The 16,417-nt window shown below is 43.5% G+C and overlaps 1 protein-coding gene across 1 annotated transcript in view; it reads right to left on the reverse strand.

The window, feature by feature from the left end:
• The window catches only part of LOC142651005 (prostaglandin reductase 1-like), a 45,834-nt gene that overhangs the window by 17,101 nt on the left and 12,316 nt on the right, over nucleotides 1–16,417 (reverse strand). Inside the window, exons 3-6 of the mRNA XM_075825655.1 lie at nucleotides 11,684–11,729; nucleotides 9,172–9,231; nucleotides 2,482–2,649; nucleotides 175–292 (exon numbers count right to left, since the gene is read on the reverse strand). Of these exons, the coding sequence (XP_075681770.1) occupies nucleotides 175–292; nucleotides 2,482–2,649; nucleotides 9,172–9,231; nucleotides 11,684–11,729 (392 nt within the window). The remainder of the gene's footprint in view (nucleotides 1–174; nucleotides 293–2,481; nucleotides 2,650–9,171; nucleotides 9,232–11,683; nucleotides 11,730–16,417) is intronic.

Below are 16,417 nucleotides of genomic sequence, written 5' to 3' on the forward strand. Positions count from 1 at the left end.
GTGCCTTGAGAAAACACACCTATAAACTGGTTTATTTTGCATAATATTAGGTAAAGTCACATTGCTATTCATTTAGCTATTGTGTTTGACATCTATTCATATAATCCCTGAATCCACTGTATTAATTTACAGTGAGATGGGTAAAAAAGTGTGTATACCAGTACTGTAATTTACCTTGATTTTAGCAATTTGCCCAACTATTGTGCCAACCGCACCAGCAGCAGAGTTCACAAGAAACACTTCCCCTGGTTTTGGAGCGCAGATTTCCTGTAGACCAGCGTATGCCGTTATTCTGGTTGGAAAAAAGAATCCGAACTGAATTAACAATAGATTACATGTATGCATGTGCAAGGCCTTTTGCACACGACCATAATTGTTTTTACTGTCCGTAAATATGGATGCACAGCCGTAGGTGTCTGCAATTTTGGAAGCGCCCATAGACTTCTAAGGGCGAGTCCATGCTGCAATTGCGGACAAGGAGTAGAACACGTTCTAGATTTTTTTACGGATTATTTCTACGGCCCGGACACATCCATAAATATACGAAAAAGGTGTCCGTGGACTGTAGAAATGATTACGGATGAAAACTACGCTCGTGTGCATGGGGCTTTAAAATGTGTATGTGTAAATAATGAGCATTGTGGTTTACCAGCTACAGTTCTTTTCCTACTAGAACATAACTTTGTATCTTAAAGAGGCTCTGCCACCAGATTATAAACTGATAGGAGCTGTAATGTAGATAAGTGTTTTTTATTTTGAAAAACTATAATTTTTGAACACGTTATGAGAAATGTTATATTTATGCTAATTAGCTTCTTAATGCCCAACTGGGCATTTAACTTTTGACCAAGTGGGCGTTGTAAAGAGAAGTGTATGATGCTGACCAATCAGCATCATACACTTCTCTCCATTCATGTCCATTTGTATTCAGCACAACGTGATCAGTAAAGTTAATGTGGGTGTATGTGACAGCACAGCTAGATCATGTTGTGCGGAGTACAAATGGACATGAATGGAGAGAAGTATATGACGCTGATTGGTCAGCGTCATACACTTCTCTTTACAACGCCCACTTGGTCAAAAGTAAAAAAATGCCCAGTTGGGCATTAAGAATCGAATTAGCATAAATCTAAAATTGCTCATAACTTACTCAAAAATTATCGTTTTTCAAAATAAAAAAAACACTGTTGTTATCTACATTACGTATAATGTGGTGACAGAGCCTCTTTAATATGAGACCTAAGACTTATGATGTACCCGTTTCAGCCAGAACAGTAAAACCTCTTTCCTAATATTTACTTGGACCACTTTTGGTAGGTAATAACCACTACATCCCGGGAACACCCCACAAGATCACCTTAGGGTATGTTCACACGATTAACAAAATACGTCTGAAAATACAGAGCGGTTTTCAAGGGAAAACAGCTCCTGATTTTCAGAAGTTTTTTGAGCAACTCGCTTTTTTCGCTGCGTTTTCTTACGGATGTTTTTGGAGCGGTTTTCAATAGAGTCTATGAGAAAACTGCTCCAAAAACGTCCCAAGAAGTGTCCTGCACTTCTTTTGACAAGCCGTCATTTTACGCGCTGTATTTTGACAGCGACGCGTAAAATGACACGATGTTCTGTGCAGACGAGCTAAGACCCATTGCAAGCAATGGGCAGATGTTTGCCGACGTATTGGAGCCGTCTCTTCAGGCGTAATTCGAGGCGTAAAACGGCTCCATTACGTCTGAAAAGAGGTTGTGTGCACATACCCTAACCATCACAGTTTGTTTCTTGTCAGAGTCGCTCAGATCCTTAGGGCTCATTTACACGAGCGTGTTATACGTCCGTGCAACGCGTGTGATTTTCACGCGCGTCGCATGGACCTATATTAGTCTATGGGGCCGTGCAGACAGATGCGTGATTTTTCCGCAGCGTGAGTCCGCTGCGAAAAACTCACGACGTCCTATATTTGTGCGCTATTCGCGCATCACGCACCCATTGAAGCACTTCCGTGAGACGAGTGTGATTTGCGCAACAGCAGTTAAAAGGATGAATGAAAACAGAAAAGTACCACGTGCTTTTCTGTTTACAAACATCCAAACGGAGTGTCATAATGATGGCGGCTGCGCGAAAATCACGCAGCCACGCGTCATACGCTGAAGACACATGGAGCTGTTAAGTGCCTTTTGCGCACGCAAAACGCACACGCTCGTGTAAACCCGGCCTTATACTTGCCCTTTGATCCTGCTTCTAACACATTAACTTCAAGAACATCTCACCACTTGACAGGCGCCATTATTAGGAGATAATCAATCAATGTTATTCACTTTACCGGTCAGTGGTTTTAAAATTAAGGCTGAACGGTGTATAGGATGGTTTTCAAAGTTTAGGTTTGGTCTGTTAATCCTCCAAGATGTGGACATCTAGATTGTATTAGTTAATTAGTATCAGATCTGGGGAGGGGAATACATTAATATATGCACTTTCAAGGTTTACCCAGGCATGCCGACAGCTCCAAGTGCCAGCGATTTAGGCAGTGATCCAGGCCAACTGGATGGTATTGCACGGAGTTCTTTCCCATCGGATATAAAATTTGTTGTCCAGCCCGACCGTGCAACATAATAATCTCCAATAGCAAAAGCAGGATTTTTGCTTTCTACAACCCTGGATTAAAAACAAACAAATTAAAAATTAGCAAACCCTAGGGAGGAATTTATTATCCTTTTGACGCCATAAAACTGTTGCAAAAGGGACCAAAAGCCATAACTTGCAGTGCTTTTGGCCTCTTTGTGCCGCGCATCACTTCTGTGGAAACGGGGTGCGGCTTCACAAAAGGGAACGGGCTCACCATGGGCAAACAAATTTATTGTTATTTATGCCAAAAAACTGGCGTGAATCATTGTGGAAAGCCAACTCCTAGCTGGCATAGATTTCACCATGTGGGGCGTAGCAAGGTAGATACCCACATTGGACTTTGTACCTTGCTTGGATCATTCCATCTCTTATAATATAAAACTGGCACCAGAAAGCAGATTATGCCTACCAAGGGGCTATATGGCGTACGGTTGCTCTTTTGCAAGCACCAAATTATTATTTTTTTTTCAAATACCATTAATATTTGATAGTTATTTGTTGTTTTTTTTCTTTTTTAAATATTTTTATGTGGTTATAAAGTCAAGTATTATTCACCTCCTTAGCTGTCACTGGTACTTCCAATAGCCAGCAGAGGTGAATACAAGAATAAAAATGGGTTTTAGGAGGAAAGGGTGGGCTCCAATATAAATGCTGTATCCCTAATAAATCCAAAACTTTGTGCATGGTAACACTGCTGGAAAATTTATCAGCAGCATTTATTGAAGCCATACAGCGGCTACTAAGAGATCTAAACGGCTACATAGTTTCATCCTAACAAGCAGAGATACAGTAGCAGCGCACATGTAACCACAATAATTTTGCAAACTAGATCAGCGGTGCTTGTTAAAACCATGCAGCTGCTCCTTGGAGATATAACCTATTACGTCTCACCCTATGGGTACGTTCACAGGCTAAACAAAAAAAGCGTGTACAATACGGAGCGGTTTTCAAGGGAAAACAGCCTCTGAATTTCAGCAGTTTTTAAAGCAGAGCGTTTTTTGATGCATTTTTTTATAGTTTTTCTATTGAGACAATGAAAACCAGCTCTAAAAACAGCTCAAGAAGTGACATGCACTTCCTTTTAGCCGCCTTCTTTATTTTTTTTTAAGTGGACTCGTAAAAAATTGCCCCGTCGGAACGGAAGTCCGTTTGTCCTATTGAAATCAATGGGCAGATGTTTGGAGGCGTCCAGCCCCCATATGTTCAGCCGTTTTTCGGGCCCTTTACGGCCTGAAAAATGGCAAAAAAATAAGCAGTGTGTACATACCCCAAGGCCATATTCACACGAACGTGTTAGTTTTGCGCATGTAAAAAATGCGTTTTTCTTGCGTTGCAGTTCCGTCTGACATCCGTGTATGGTGCGCGTCCGATTTTTACGTGTGTACGTCATCCGTATGTCTCACGTTTTTTTACATCAGCCAAAAAAAATAAATAGTTTTTTTCTTTTACCTTATTATTTCTTTAGCAACTGTTGCATGAATCACGAACACCACACGGATGACGTCCGTGTGCTGTCCGTATTTTTCACGTACCCATTGACATCAATGGGCTGCGTGGTGCCCAAAAACGCACCAAATTAGGACATGCATTGAGTCTCACGCAACGGACACACTCTGCATGAAAAAAATGCATGTCTGAATAGCCCCATTGATTTTTATAGGTACGTGTGGTCTCCGTGTAAAAAAATGGATAGCTCACGGACGTGAAATACGCTGGTCTGAAAAAGGCCCAACAAGCAGAGGCACAGCAGCAGCGTACATGTAACCACAGCAGGAGCAGAGCGCTTTGATTGAGTGTGAAATTATGTAAACTCACTTAGTGTAGCTGACATGCTCTGCTCCCAGCCGCCACACACACTAAGCCAGCCCGGACACAGAGCAGCTGACACACTCCCTGCCTGTCAGATGAGAAGCATGATTACTTCTGTGTGATACAGTGATCGGAGCCAGCACACAAGCGCTCCATAGTGCGCCCCAGGTCACGCTCTAACTCAGAGGTGGGGAACCTTTTTTCTGCCAAGGGCCATTTGGATATTTATAACATCATTCTTGGGCCATACAAAATTATAGACTTAAAAATGAGCCTGCTATATATGGTCAAACATTTAATTAAAGCACCCATAATGTGATGGCAAGAACTGCTTCTCTTTGCTGAGGAACATGAGGTCAGCCAGGATTGATGGTGTTGCTACTGCGTCAGTCAGTCTGGAGCGTAGTAAACTAAGTTTTGAAAAGAACTCACAGCAGTAAGTTGTTCCCACTCACTTAAAGGGGTTTTCCCATCAGGGACATTTATGACATATCCACAGGATATGTCAAACATCATATAGATGCGGGTCTGGGACTGCGCCTATCACTAGAATGGGGCCCCCTAAACCCACTAAATCCCATTCTACCGGTGTTCTGGCTGATTTCCGACCATGAATAAGAAAACAGCGTAGCTTGCTGAGCTGTGCGGTTTCCGTAACTCCCATAGGAGGGAATGGCAGCTACAGAAGCAGCATAGTATGCGAGTTACGCAGTTTCGGTAACTACTATTCAGTTCTATGGGACTTACAGAAACAGCGTAGCTCAGCAAGCCAACGCTGTTTTCTTCTTCGTGGTCGGAAATCACACAAGTCAGCCGCAACACAAAGAGGTAGAACGGGGTTTAGGGGCCCCGTTCTAGAGATAGATCTGGGACCCAGAGGTGGGACCCATATCTATCTGACATTTATGACATTTCCTGTGGATATATCATAAGTGTCATTGATGAAAAAAGTCACCTGACCTCACTTTATGCTTTTAGGAAACATCCTATGTCTACACTACAGCTAAATTTCTAAATTTAGGCATCAGCTAAGTTTCGAGATTTTAAGTCAGGAGCAGGAGGAGGGCAGATTGAGCCAAGTACTGTCATTCACTACTAGTGAATGAGGATGCAGCGCCCTCCTCCTAAATTTGAGCGAGTAGGACGGGCGAATACAAGGAGGGAATGAAACAGCGGCAGTGGCAGTCAGAGTGAGGCCATGGTGCGATGGGAGTGGATCAGTCCGGTCCCCTGACCTCACGTCACTACTCAGGTCAGGTGACCGGAATGATCCACTCTTGGGCCGGCACGCACGACCTCACTCAGAGCACCGCCGCCATACTTGGCTCCGCCCTTCTCCTGCTCTTAAATGTGAGAGAGTAGGGTGGGCGGACAGAGCCAGGAAGGGAATGACACAGCGGCGGTCAGAGTGAGGTCGGGATGTGCTGTGACGGAAGTGGACGTGAGGTCAGGTGACTGGACTGTGGGGGCCTGGGAGTGGACCAGTTCCATCACGTGACCTCACGTCACTGACTCAGGTGTGACTAAATGTGAGTGAGTAGGATGGATGGAGGCAAATAGCGAATGGCGCAGCAGCAGCGTGGTCTGAGTGAGGTCGGGCCGGACCAAACTATCTGGCAGGCCTTATTTGGCCCGGACGTTCCCCACCCCTGCTTTAACACCTGGGGGGGGGGGGGAATCTAAGCTGTAGTGCAAGTGAGTAAGCATGGATTCCCTAACCTTTCCCTCAATTATACTATCCCTAAACTAGTGCCGGGTTCGTCCCAACGTTATGTCCCCAACCTTTCCCTCAATTGTACTACCCCTAAACTGGTGCCGAGTTCGTCCCAACGTATGTGAAGCTGACAGCTTCACGCACATCGGGACGAACCCGGCAACAGTTTAGGGATAGTACAATTGTGGGAAAGGTTAGGGAATCCATGCTTCTTCCTTTGCACACTAGCACTAAAGCTTAGCTCTCCCCCTAGGTGTTAGAGCGTGACCTGGGGCGCACAATAATGTGCTGGCTCCTATCACTGTATCACACAGAAGTAATCATGCTTATTAAGTGACAGGCAGGGAGTGTGTCAGCTGTTCCACTCGCGAGAAAAAAAAACACCTCCGCCTCCCATTGAAATCAATCGGGGGCATTTTCGGCCTTTTTTGGCACGTTTTTCGACACGGTTTCTGCGTTAAAAAAACACTTTGTGAACTGGCCCTTAAAGAGGCTCTGTCACCAGTTTATAACGGCCCTATCTCCTACCTAATCGAATAGGCACTTTGATGTAGAGAAGTACTGTTTTTGTTTTGTCATACACTTCTCTTCATTCATGTCAAGCTGTACTCCCAGCACAGCGTGATCTCCCGAGATCACGCTGTGCCGTCACTTACTCCCACAGTAACTTCACCGGAGTGTCAGGACAATGACCAGACATCACCTACAGCCAGGAGACCATGTCTGGTCATTCTCCCGACACTGGTGAAGTTACTGTGCAAGTAAGTGACTGCGCAGCGTGATCTCACGAGATCACGCTGTGCTGTTAGTACAGTTGTACATGAACGAAGGGAAGTGTATGACGCCGATTGGTCAGCGTCATACACTTTTCTTTACAACGCCCACTTGGTCAAAAAGTTGGGCATTAAGAATAAATTTGCATAAATCTTAACCCCTTCCCTCCGTAGCCATTTTTCAGATCGTCACTTGTTTTTTCCTCCCCATCTTCCAAAAGCCATAACTTTTTTATTTTCCATCAATATTGCCGTATGAGGGCTTGTTTTTTGCGGGATGAGTTGTAGATTTTCACAGCACCATTTATTGTACCATATGATGTAGTGGGAAACTATACAAAAAAAATATATGTGGAGTGGAATAGGAAAAAAAAACAGCGATTCCTCAATATTTTGGGTGGTTTTGTTTTTACGGCGTTCACCGTGCAATAAAAACTGCATGTTAACTTTATTCTGCGAGTCAATACGATTACAGCGATACCAAATTTATATTTTTTTTAGGTTTTACTACATTTACAAAGAAAAAACTGATTGGCGACAAAGCTTAAATTAAATTTTTAACACATCCTGAGAGCTATAACTTTATTTTTCAGTCGATTTAGCGGTATGAGGGCTTATTTTTTGCAGGGCGAGCTGTAGTTTATATTGATACCATTTTGGGGTACAGGAGACTTTTTATTAAATTTTTTGTTGGAGATGAAGTGACCAAAAAACTGTTTTTAATTTTTTACGGCGTTCACCGCGCGGACTACATAAGCATATATTGTAATAGTTCAAACTTTTACGGACGCTTCGATAACAGTTATGTTGGCTTTTTATTTTTTTTTACATTGTGCTTGAGGGAAAATGGGAAAAGGTTTTTTTTTTTAACTTTTAATTATTTTATTAGAAAAACTTTCTTTTACTGTTTTTTTACTTGTCCCCCCAGGGGACTTTAACCAGTGAGGGTATGTTCACACGGCGGGGGTCCGTAACGGCTGAAATTACGGGGATGTTTCAGCCTGAAAACATCCCCGTAATTTCAGCCGTACCGGCATGTGCAGGCGCTTGAACGCCGCGTCAATTACGGCCGTAATTAGCGCTGCTATTCATTGGAGTCAATGAATAGCGGCTCAAATTACGGCCAAAGAAGTGACAGGTCACTTCTTCTACGCGGGCGTCTATTTACGCGCCGTCATTTGACAGCGGCGCGTAAATACACGCCTCGTGTGGACAGACAAACGTCTGCCCATTGCTTTCAATGGGCAGATGTTTGTCAGCGCTATTGAGGCGCTATTTTCGGGCGTAATTCGGGGCAAAAACGCCCGATTTACGTCCGTAAATAGGCCGTGTGAACATACCCTGATCGTTAGATCGCTTGCACGATATACTGCAATACTAATGTATCGCAGTATATCGTGATTCTGACAGCCTCCTATGATGCACACATAAGTACAAAGACAGCAGACCTGGGGGTCTTCATCAGGCCCCCAGACTGCCATGCCAACCAACAGCACCCTCCGATCTCGCCGCGGGGGGGCCGTTGCAACGTTACAGGGGGCCGCCCCCCGGTCTTTAGTCATTTAAATGCCGCACCTATTTCAGTTTTTTTTTTCCTCACTGCCTTCCAAGAGTTATCTTTTTTTTTATTATTTCATCAACATACCCATATCAAGCCTAATCCACACGAGCGTGTCCATTTTGCGCGCGTAACAAACACATTTTTCCTGCATTGCAGTTCCGTGTGGCATCTGTGTACGGTGCGTGTCCTTCAGTTTTTTTTGCAGACTTAAAAAACGCAGAGGCGTTTTATTTTTCCACATCATTTCTTTAGCAACTGGTGCTTGAAAAACACGGATTACACACGGATCACGCATTCATTGACTTCAATTAGGTACGTGATGCACAAAAAACGCACAAGAAAAAGACATGGTGAGTTTCACGCAGCGGACATATATACCTCTATCTATCCTAAGGCTCTGCTCACATCGCTGTCGTGGTTTCCATTTACAGCAGAAACCACAACTCATTGCCGGACCGGTTATACTATTACGACGACAGATACTATTGGTGCCTGACGGAACCCTATTTACTTATAATAGGCCCCACCGGGTTTCGTAGTGGGGTCTGTCATTTTGCATGCAACACTATTCTGTCCATTAAATCTGACAATCTGTAACAGAGGCTCCGTACGTAATCTGTGATGAAGCCTTACATGTATTATTGTCCATGATTAGAGATAACATACTGCAAAAAGTGGTAGAAAGGTGCTCTTACCTGGCAACCTGTGATCCCATCATGACATCACCTTCTTTCAATGCGAGCTTACTGTATGGTCTGAAAGACAAAGGCTAGTTTAAGTATACACATCCTCTACATAGGAAAATAACCTTGGTCTCCAAATGAGACTACCGTACTGTAGGGCTGGGCGATTAATCAAATTAATTAGACGAATTCGCCCTCAAGGCCTCGGACGATTCAGTTTAACAGAATCGTTAAATTGATTTTTTAGTGGCGCGGTGCTGCAGGAGGAAGCTCTGCCCCGCCACCTCTTCACTGCGATCTACATGTGGGGATGTCATCTACAATGCCGATGGGAGTGTGATCTACAAGGAGGGGGTGCTGCTGCGATCTACAAGGGTGTGTGGCACTGTTACTATACGGAGACATTGCAGAACTATCTACATGGGCACTGTGGCGTTTTCAGAAAAAAAACCCTGACAAAGAAAATCCATTTAGAGACACTGATGCAAAATGGACATGAAATACTGCCAATTGATCAGTTTTTAATGGCCGTTTTTTTTTTCACGGTCGTGTGACTATAGCCTTAATGACTGATGCCAGGAGTCCCGTCACATGTACCGTGTTTGGGCTGGGAAATCTGGCTGAAACACGCACCATTTTTCACGGTCATGTGAATCGGGCCTCAATGTCATTTATTTAACCCTCCATTGTGGGTCCAGTACTGCACAGGTTTCTGCTCACACTTCAGACACTATAATGTAATCTTGCCCCAGAGTGCCCACTCGGCCCTGCCTGGCCTTGCTGCTCTTTACACTGCTCTCGCCTGCAATGTCGCAGACTGGCTGAGGTGGTGACGGGCAGAGGGGGGGGGGGATGTTCATGCACGCAGTGCATCGTTGATTATAGATTAAAGAGGACCTGTCAGCTGTCTTGACATGTGAGTTTGATTAAATACTCGTATTCCTCAAGACATAATTCTGGAGCATCTCCTTCTGATAGCTCAGCATTGCGCCATTTCTCTGTTATTACTCCTGGAAACGTATTAATAAATTAACAAAAGAGCATTACTATTCTCGTCAATAGGGTGTGTCCCTGCACAGTGACACTGTCCTATCAGTGCCAGCCTATGTAGACACACGCCATTGTCAAGGGGAATAGTGACATTCAGTTGTGAATTAATACATTTCCAGGAGTAACTATAGAGGAACGGCACAACACAGAGTTCTAAGAAAAGGATGCTCCAGAACTATTATTTCACGTGGCAAGCAAGTATTTACCAAAACAGACATGTCAGGAGAAGTGACAGCTCCTTTTTAAACAGGAAAAACAGTGTAAATGTGACAGTGCCACTAATTAGGTTCGTAGTTACTGTGTATACAGTACATATCTCTTAATGTATAACCCTTAGGCCCCATGCACACGACAGCAAAAAACCTCCGTTTTTGCGGTCCGCAAAAACGGAGCCATTCACTTTCATTGAACACGGACACCTTTCCGTAGCACTACGGAAGGGTGTCAGTGCCGTGGAAATGTTCCGGGAATTATGGAACATGTCCGTTCTTTCGCATTTTGCGGCCCGTGCTCCCATACTTTGTATGGGAGCACGGCCCGAAAATGCGGCTGTCAGTCAGCGGCCGCCCGTGCCCGCAATCTCGGGCCGTGATTGCGGGCACGGTCGTGTGCATGGGGCCTTAGGGCTAGTTCACACCGTTTTTTGGCTCGAAAAAAAAACGGCCGAAAATTGCATCACATTGATTTCAATGGAAGGCGGAGGAGTTTTTCCAGCAAGCGGAAAAATCAGCGACATGCTCTTTCTTCACACGGTTCCGTCTCTCTGCTCCCTTTGAAAGCATTTATTGCCCGCGATGATCAGTGGCCGCGGCCGAAAAAAGATGCAAAAAGCGCAGCAAAGAAAGTGCAGGCAGGAAAAAAAAATAAAAAAAATAAAAATAAAAAATAAAATCGGCCACAAAATTCTTATTTTTCTACCTCAGTGTGAACATACCCTTAAAAGCCATGTAGGGCCTTTTTTTTTAAATATATTTTATGTTAATAAATAGATTAGTCAGTGTGTTTAGTGTAACTTCATAATTAGTCTTTGTTAAAAAATAGTTGAACTTTTTGAGATATCGCTGTTCTGTATTCTCTATACAGAACAGCTGTATCTTTCACTTTACACTGAATCAGTCAGTCCCGCGAACCTGATGGGATCAGTGTCGGCGGATCCTACGTGTCAGATCCACCTGTAATGGATCAGATCTACCGTAAATTATTTACTTAGATGTTATCGATTACAGGTAGATCCTGTATTGACCCACTGACACTGAACCCACCAGGTCCGCGGGACTGACAGAGTCAGTGTAAAACGAGCGATACAGCTGCTCTGTATAGAGAATACAGAACAGCTGTATCTCCAAAAAGTAAAACTATTTTTTAATAAAGACTAATTACACAAAACACAGACTAATCTATTTATTAAACCCCAAAAAGCCCTCAAAAAGGTGTACATAGCCTTAAATCAATTATAAATTCATTATTTTCTTACCTCATGTATGGATCTACACTCCAAAACTCAGATTCCAGCAATACCTCTGAAAGTGTACATTAAAAAAAAATGTAAGAAATGAATATATTAAAAACATAGTAAAGATGCAGTTACTACAATGAAGCACTGGATGGCCTCGTGTATCACAGAAAGAATATCCTTGTTGCCCACAGAAAACAGAGTTCATATTTTATTTTCTTAGAGAATGTTTGGACATAAAAGTAGGAATTAGACCTATCGGTAATTGTATTCCCAGGAATCCATCATGACAGCACCACAGGAGGTTGCCCTATTGACCTCTGTAGGGACAGGAAGACAGAGAGGTTAAAAGGCCCCTCCCACCACCCACTTGCCAGTGTTTTTCAATTACTACACCAGGATGGATGCAACCCTATTTTATTTCTAGGGATAATAACGGACATGTTAAATGCACAAATCAGAATTCAATCAGGGAGGGATGTGATGGTGCTGTCATGATGGATTCCTGGAAATACAATTACCGGTATGTCTAATTCCAACTTTCCAGTACATCCCTCATGACCGCACCACAGGAGCAATACCAAATTATAATGCTCAGGGCGGGACTACGGATTGGAGGACTTTCCGTCCAAAACTTAAATCCGTATCTGACAGAACATCTAGCGTATAATGTTTGCAAAACGTATGATGGCTTGACCAAGTGGCAGCTCTGCAGATTTGGTCCATAGAGGCTTCTCTTCTTTCTGCCCAGGATGCCGAAACTGCCCTCGTTGAATGGGCTGATGCCTTGTGGGGCACATAGTCCTTGGGACTTGTATGCTTCTTGTATGGTAGTTTTTACTCATCTCGCTAGAGAGCCTTTCTTTCCTCTATTCTTTCCCCCATACAGGACAAATAGATTTTTATCTTGTCTCCAGGAGGAGGTTCTATCCAGATACTGAAGAATTGTTTGCCTGACATCCAGGCAATGGAATTTGTCTTCTTGTTGGTTTTTAGTATCTGGATAAAAGGAAGGTAGATTTCTTGTTCCCTATGGAAAACAGTAGATACCTTTGGAATAAAGGAAGGATCTAGCTTTAGAATGATCTTATTCTCTTGTACTTTTAGGTACGGTTCTATGACCGACAGAGATCGGATTTCTCCAATCGACTAAGAATGCAACTTTTAGAGTTAAAAAATGCATACTAATTGTGTCGAGCGGCTCAAAGGGGGGGGGGGGGGGGAAATCACAAAGAGCCATTAACACTACATTCAAATCCCAGGTAGGAACTGATTTCTTTAGGGAAGGTTTCAGTTTAGAGACCGCTTGAGTGAATCTTCTGTTCTTTTAAGGTATTAGGACGAAGTCCTTTCTTGAATCCAGATTGTAAAAAATCTAGGATTTTCGCGATGTTGGGAGAAAAGGGGTCTGGTCCTGGGTCTCCATACCAGGAACAGAATTTCTTCCAAATTTTTTGATAGATTTTAGAGGTAACTTCTTTATGACTTGATAAGATAGTTGAAATTACCTCATCTGACAGACCGTGGTTTCTCAAGATCTGCCTTTTAGGATCCAGGCTGACAACTTCAGTTTCTATTCCCTGAAAGAATAAGGGACCCTGGGAGAGAAGATTCTCCTGGACTGGGAGCATGATAGTGTCTTCGAACGCAAGGTATTTTACGATTGGAAACCAGCTTCTTTTTGGCCAGTAGGGAAGAATAATGATGAGCTTTGTCAAATCTTCCTGGATTTTTCTTAATACCATTGGTATTAGAGGAAACGGAGGAAAGGCATAGGCCAGATGCATGTCCCAGGGTTGGGACAATGCATCTACTCCCCATGGGTTGTCTGAGATTTAGGGAGAAGAAGGTCTCTACTTGAGTGTTTTTCCTCGTGGCAAACAGGTCTATTTGTGGATAACCCCATCTTCGGGTTAAGGACAGAAAGACTTCCCTGTTTAGGGACCATTCTCCAGGGTCTACTTTTTCCCCGACTTAGGAAATCTGCTGAGTTCTGAGCCTTTTAGGTGGACTGCAGAGACTGATAGGACATTTTCTTCTGCCCAACTGAAAATTTGTGTAGAGAGGGCCTGAAGAAGAGTGTGTCTTGTTCCCCCTTGATGGCGAAGAAAGGACACCACTGTCATGTTGTCCGATAAAATTCTTATATGCTTCCCTTTTATAATGGGTGAAGCTCTTATAAGTGTCTCCCATACGGCATTTAGTTCTCTGAAGTTTGAGGACATCATCTTCATTTGAACAGGCCATGTGCCTTGAAAGTGCTTGTCTTGGATTACCGACCCCCAGCCGTGTTTGCTGGCATCTATGGTAATCACCACATAAGGAGAAGTTCTCCAGGGGACTCCCTTGTCTATGTTGTTTGTGCAGAGCCACCACAGGAGGGATGATTTGACGGTCTCGGAAATTTGAATTCAAGGAGTCCTGTTTTCGATCCCACTGGGACAGGATCAGATTCTGTAAGGGTCTGGAGTGAAATTGACTCTATGGAATCGATCGAATGCAAGACATCATCATTCCCAACATCCGCATACATTCCCTTATGGAACAGGCCTCTTTCCCCCAAAATTTCATTACTTCTGTTAGTAGGAGTATTTGTTTCTTCCTTGGGAGGAAGCAATGTTGAAGGGAGGAGTCTAGTAGCACTCCTAAGAAGACCTTCTGTTTTTGGGGAGGAAGACTCGACTTCTGAAAGTTGATTATCCATCCCAATTCCTGTAGTAGGGAAAGAACCTGTGACCGATGACTGTCTAAGATAGACGGAGTATCTGCTGTCAACAAGAAATCGTCTAGATATGGGATAATTACTATGCCCCGACTTCTTACGAATGCCATGATCTCTGCCATAATTTTTGTAAAAATTCTGGGGGCGGAGGAAAATGACAAAAGGGAGGCAGACAAACTGGAAGTGGAGAATGGAAGGACCGTTCTGAATCGCGAATCTGAGGAATCTCTGGTAAGCAGGGTGGATAGGAACGGGATAATACGCATCTTTTAAATCGATCGTACACATTGATGCCTCTTCCCTTATTAGAGGAATAGTCGATCTGATAGACTCCATCTTGAATTTTCGATATTTCACCCACTTGTTCAGGACCTTCAGGTTGATTATTGTCCTGTAGGAACCATTTGGTTTTTTGACTAAGAAAATCTTTGAATAGTGGCCTTTGAATTTGTCGTTGTGGGGAACTGGAGTAATTGCTCTCAATTTGAGTCGTTTCTGGAGGTCCCGAATAAGGATCTGATGAAGGTCTTTTGCTTGGTACTGGGTTATTAGAAATTTCTCTGGAGGAATGGAGGAAAATTCTATTTTGTACCCTTCTTCTATAATCTTTAGAACCCAGGGGTTCTGGGTTATTCCGGTCCATTTGGGATAAAATTGTAGGAGTCTTCCCCCCACACTCTTGGCATCATTGCTTTGAGGGCTGAAATGAATTATTGGGGTTAAGGAGATATACTCGACCCCTTCTTCCTTTGGGGTAACTCCAGCGACCGGACTTCCCTTTCCCACTGTAGTTCTGTAAGGTAGGTTCCCTCTGTTGGCGAAACCTCCCAAACTGAGGGTTTTTTTTTTGGTTTCCCTTCTGGAAATCCCTTTTTCCTATCTGCTGCATTCTCCAGCATGCTATCCAGGAGAGGACCGAACATCAGAGACCCTGTAAACGGGATAGAACACAATTTGTTCTTGGACTTCGTATCTCCTGTCCACATTTTGAGCCATAATGCTCTTCTAGCAGCATTTTAGAGAGCCCCGTTCCTGGCAGCAAATCGAATTGATTCCGCTGAAGCATCTACCAAGAATCCGGTTGCCATCTTTAGTAAGGGTAGAGATTCTAATAGATCTTGTCGTGATGTCTTCATCATCAAATGGGTCTCCAGTTGGTTTAACCATATAAACATTGCTCTTGCTACTGATGTGGCCGCGATATTCGTAGATATCAAAGCAGAGGAAGATTCCCAAGCTCTTTTCAGTAGCCCGTCTGCTTTTCGGTCCATGGCGTCCTTCAACTGAGAGGAATCTTCAAATGGGATTGCGTTTTTTTTTTAGCAACCCTGGCTACTGGGACATCTACTTTTGGGATCTCATCCCAAGGTTTAGTGTCTTCTGGATCAAAGAGAAGTCTGTTTTTAAACCCTCTTGAAATGACGAGCCTCTTTTCTGAATCTTCCCATTTAGTGGTCACCATTCTTTTGAGATTTTCGTTTACCGGAAAAACCTTAGTTTTCTTTTCCGTTAGACCCCCAAACATCTCATTCTGGATGGTATGTGGTTGGTCTTCTTCGGGAATATCCATGGTTTCCCGTATTGCCTGGATTAAGGTATCAGACATCTCGGAAGAGAAGAAAAAAGTTTTTTTCTTTTGAGTGGATGAAGTTGAAGGCAAGAGTTCCTCTCCTAACTCACCCTCCGATAGGTAATAACACTCCTGCTCAGAGTCAGTCCCCTGAGAAAGAGGGCAATATTTTTGATCCACTTCAATCCGTGGTCTTTTTACCCGGGAGTGTGAGGGAGTTTCTTGAGGAGGGGCGAGGGAGGCTACTGACGGACTCACTTCTTCACGAATCACAGCCCTAAATTCAGACATAAACGTTGGTTGTTCCTCTTTTAGTATTTTTGCAATACAATCCTGACAATTGGTTCCGATGTGACTCTGGCAATTTTTTTGCACAAGTCGCACATTTTTTTAACCTTTTTATCAGTTTGTCTCTGAGAGGAATCTTTATCCTAGAGAAAACAGAAGGTAGGTAAAGTATGGT

Source organism: Rhinoderma darwinii, chromosome 1 (assembly GCF_050947455.1).
Source record: "Rhinoderma darwinii isolate aRhiDar2 chromosome 1, aRhiDar2.hap1, whole genome shotgun sequence".
NCBI lineage: Eukaryota > Metazoa > Chordata > Amphibia > Anura > Rhinodermatidae > Rhinoderma > Rhinoderma darwinii.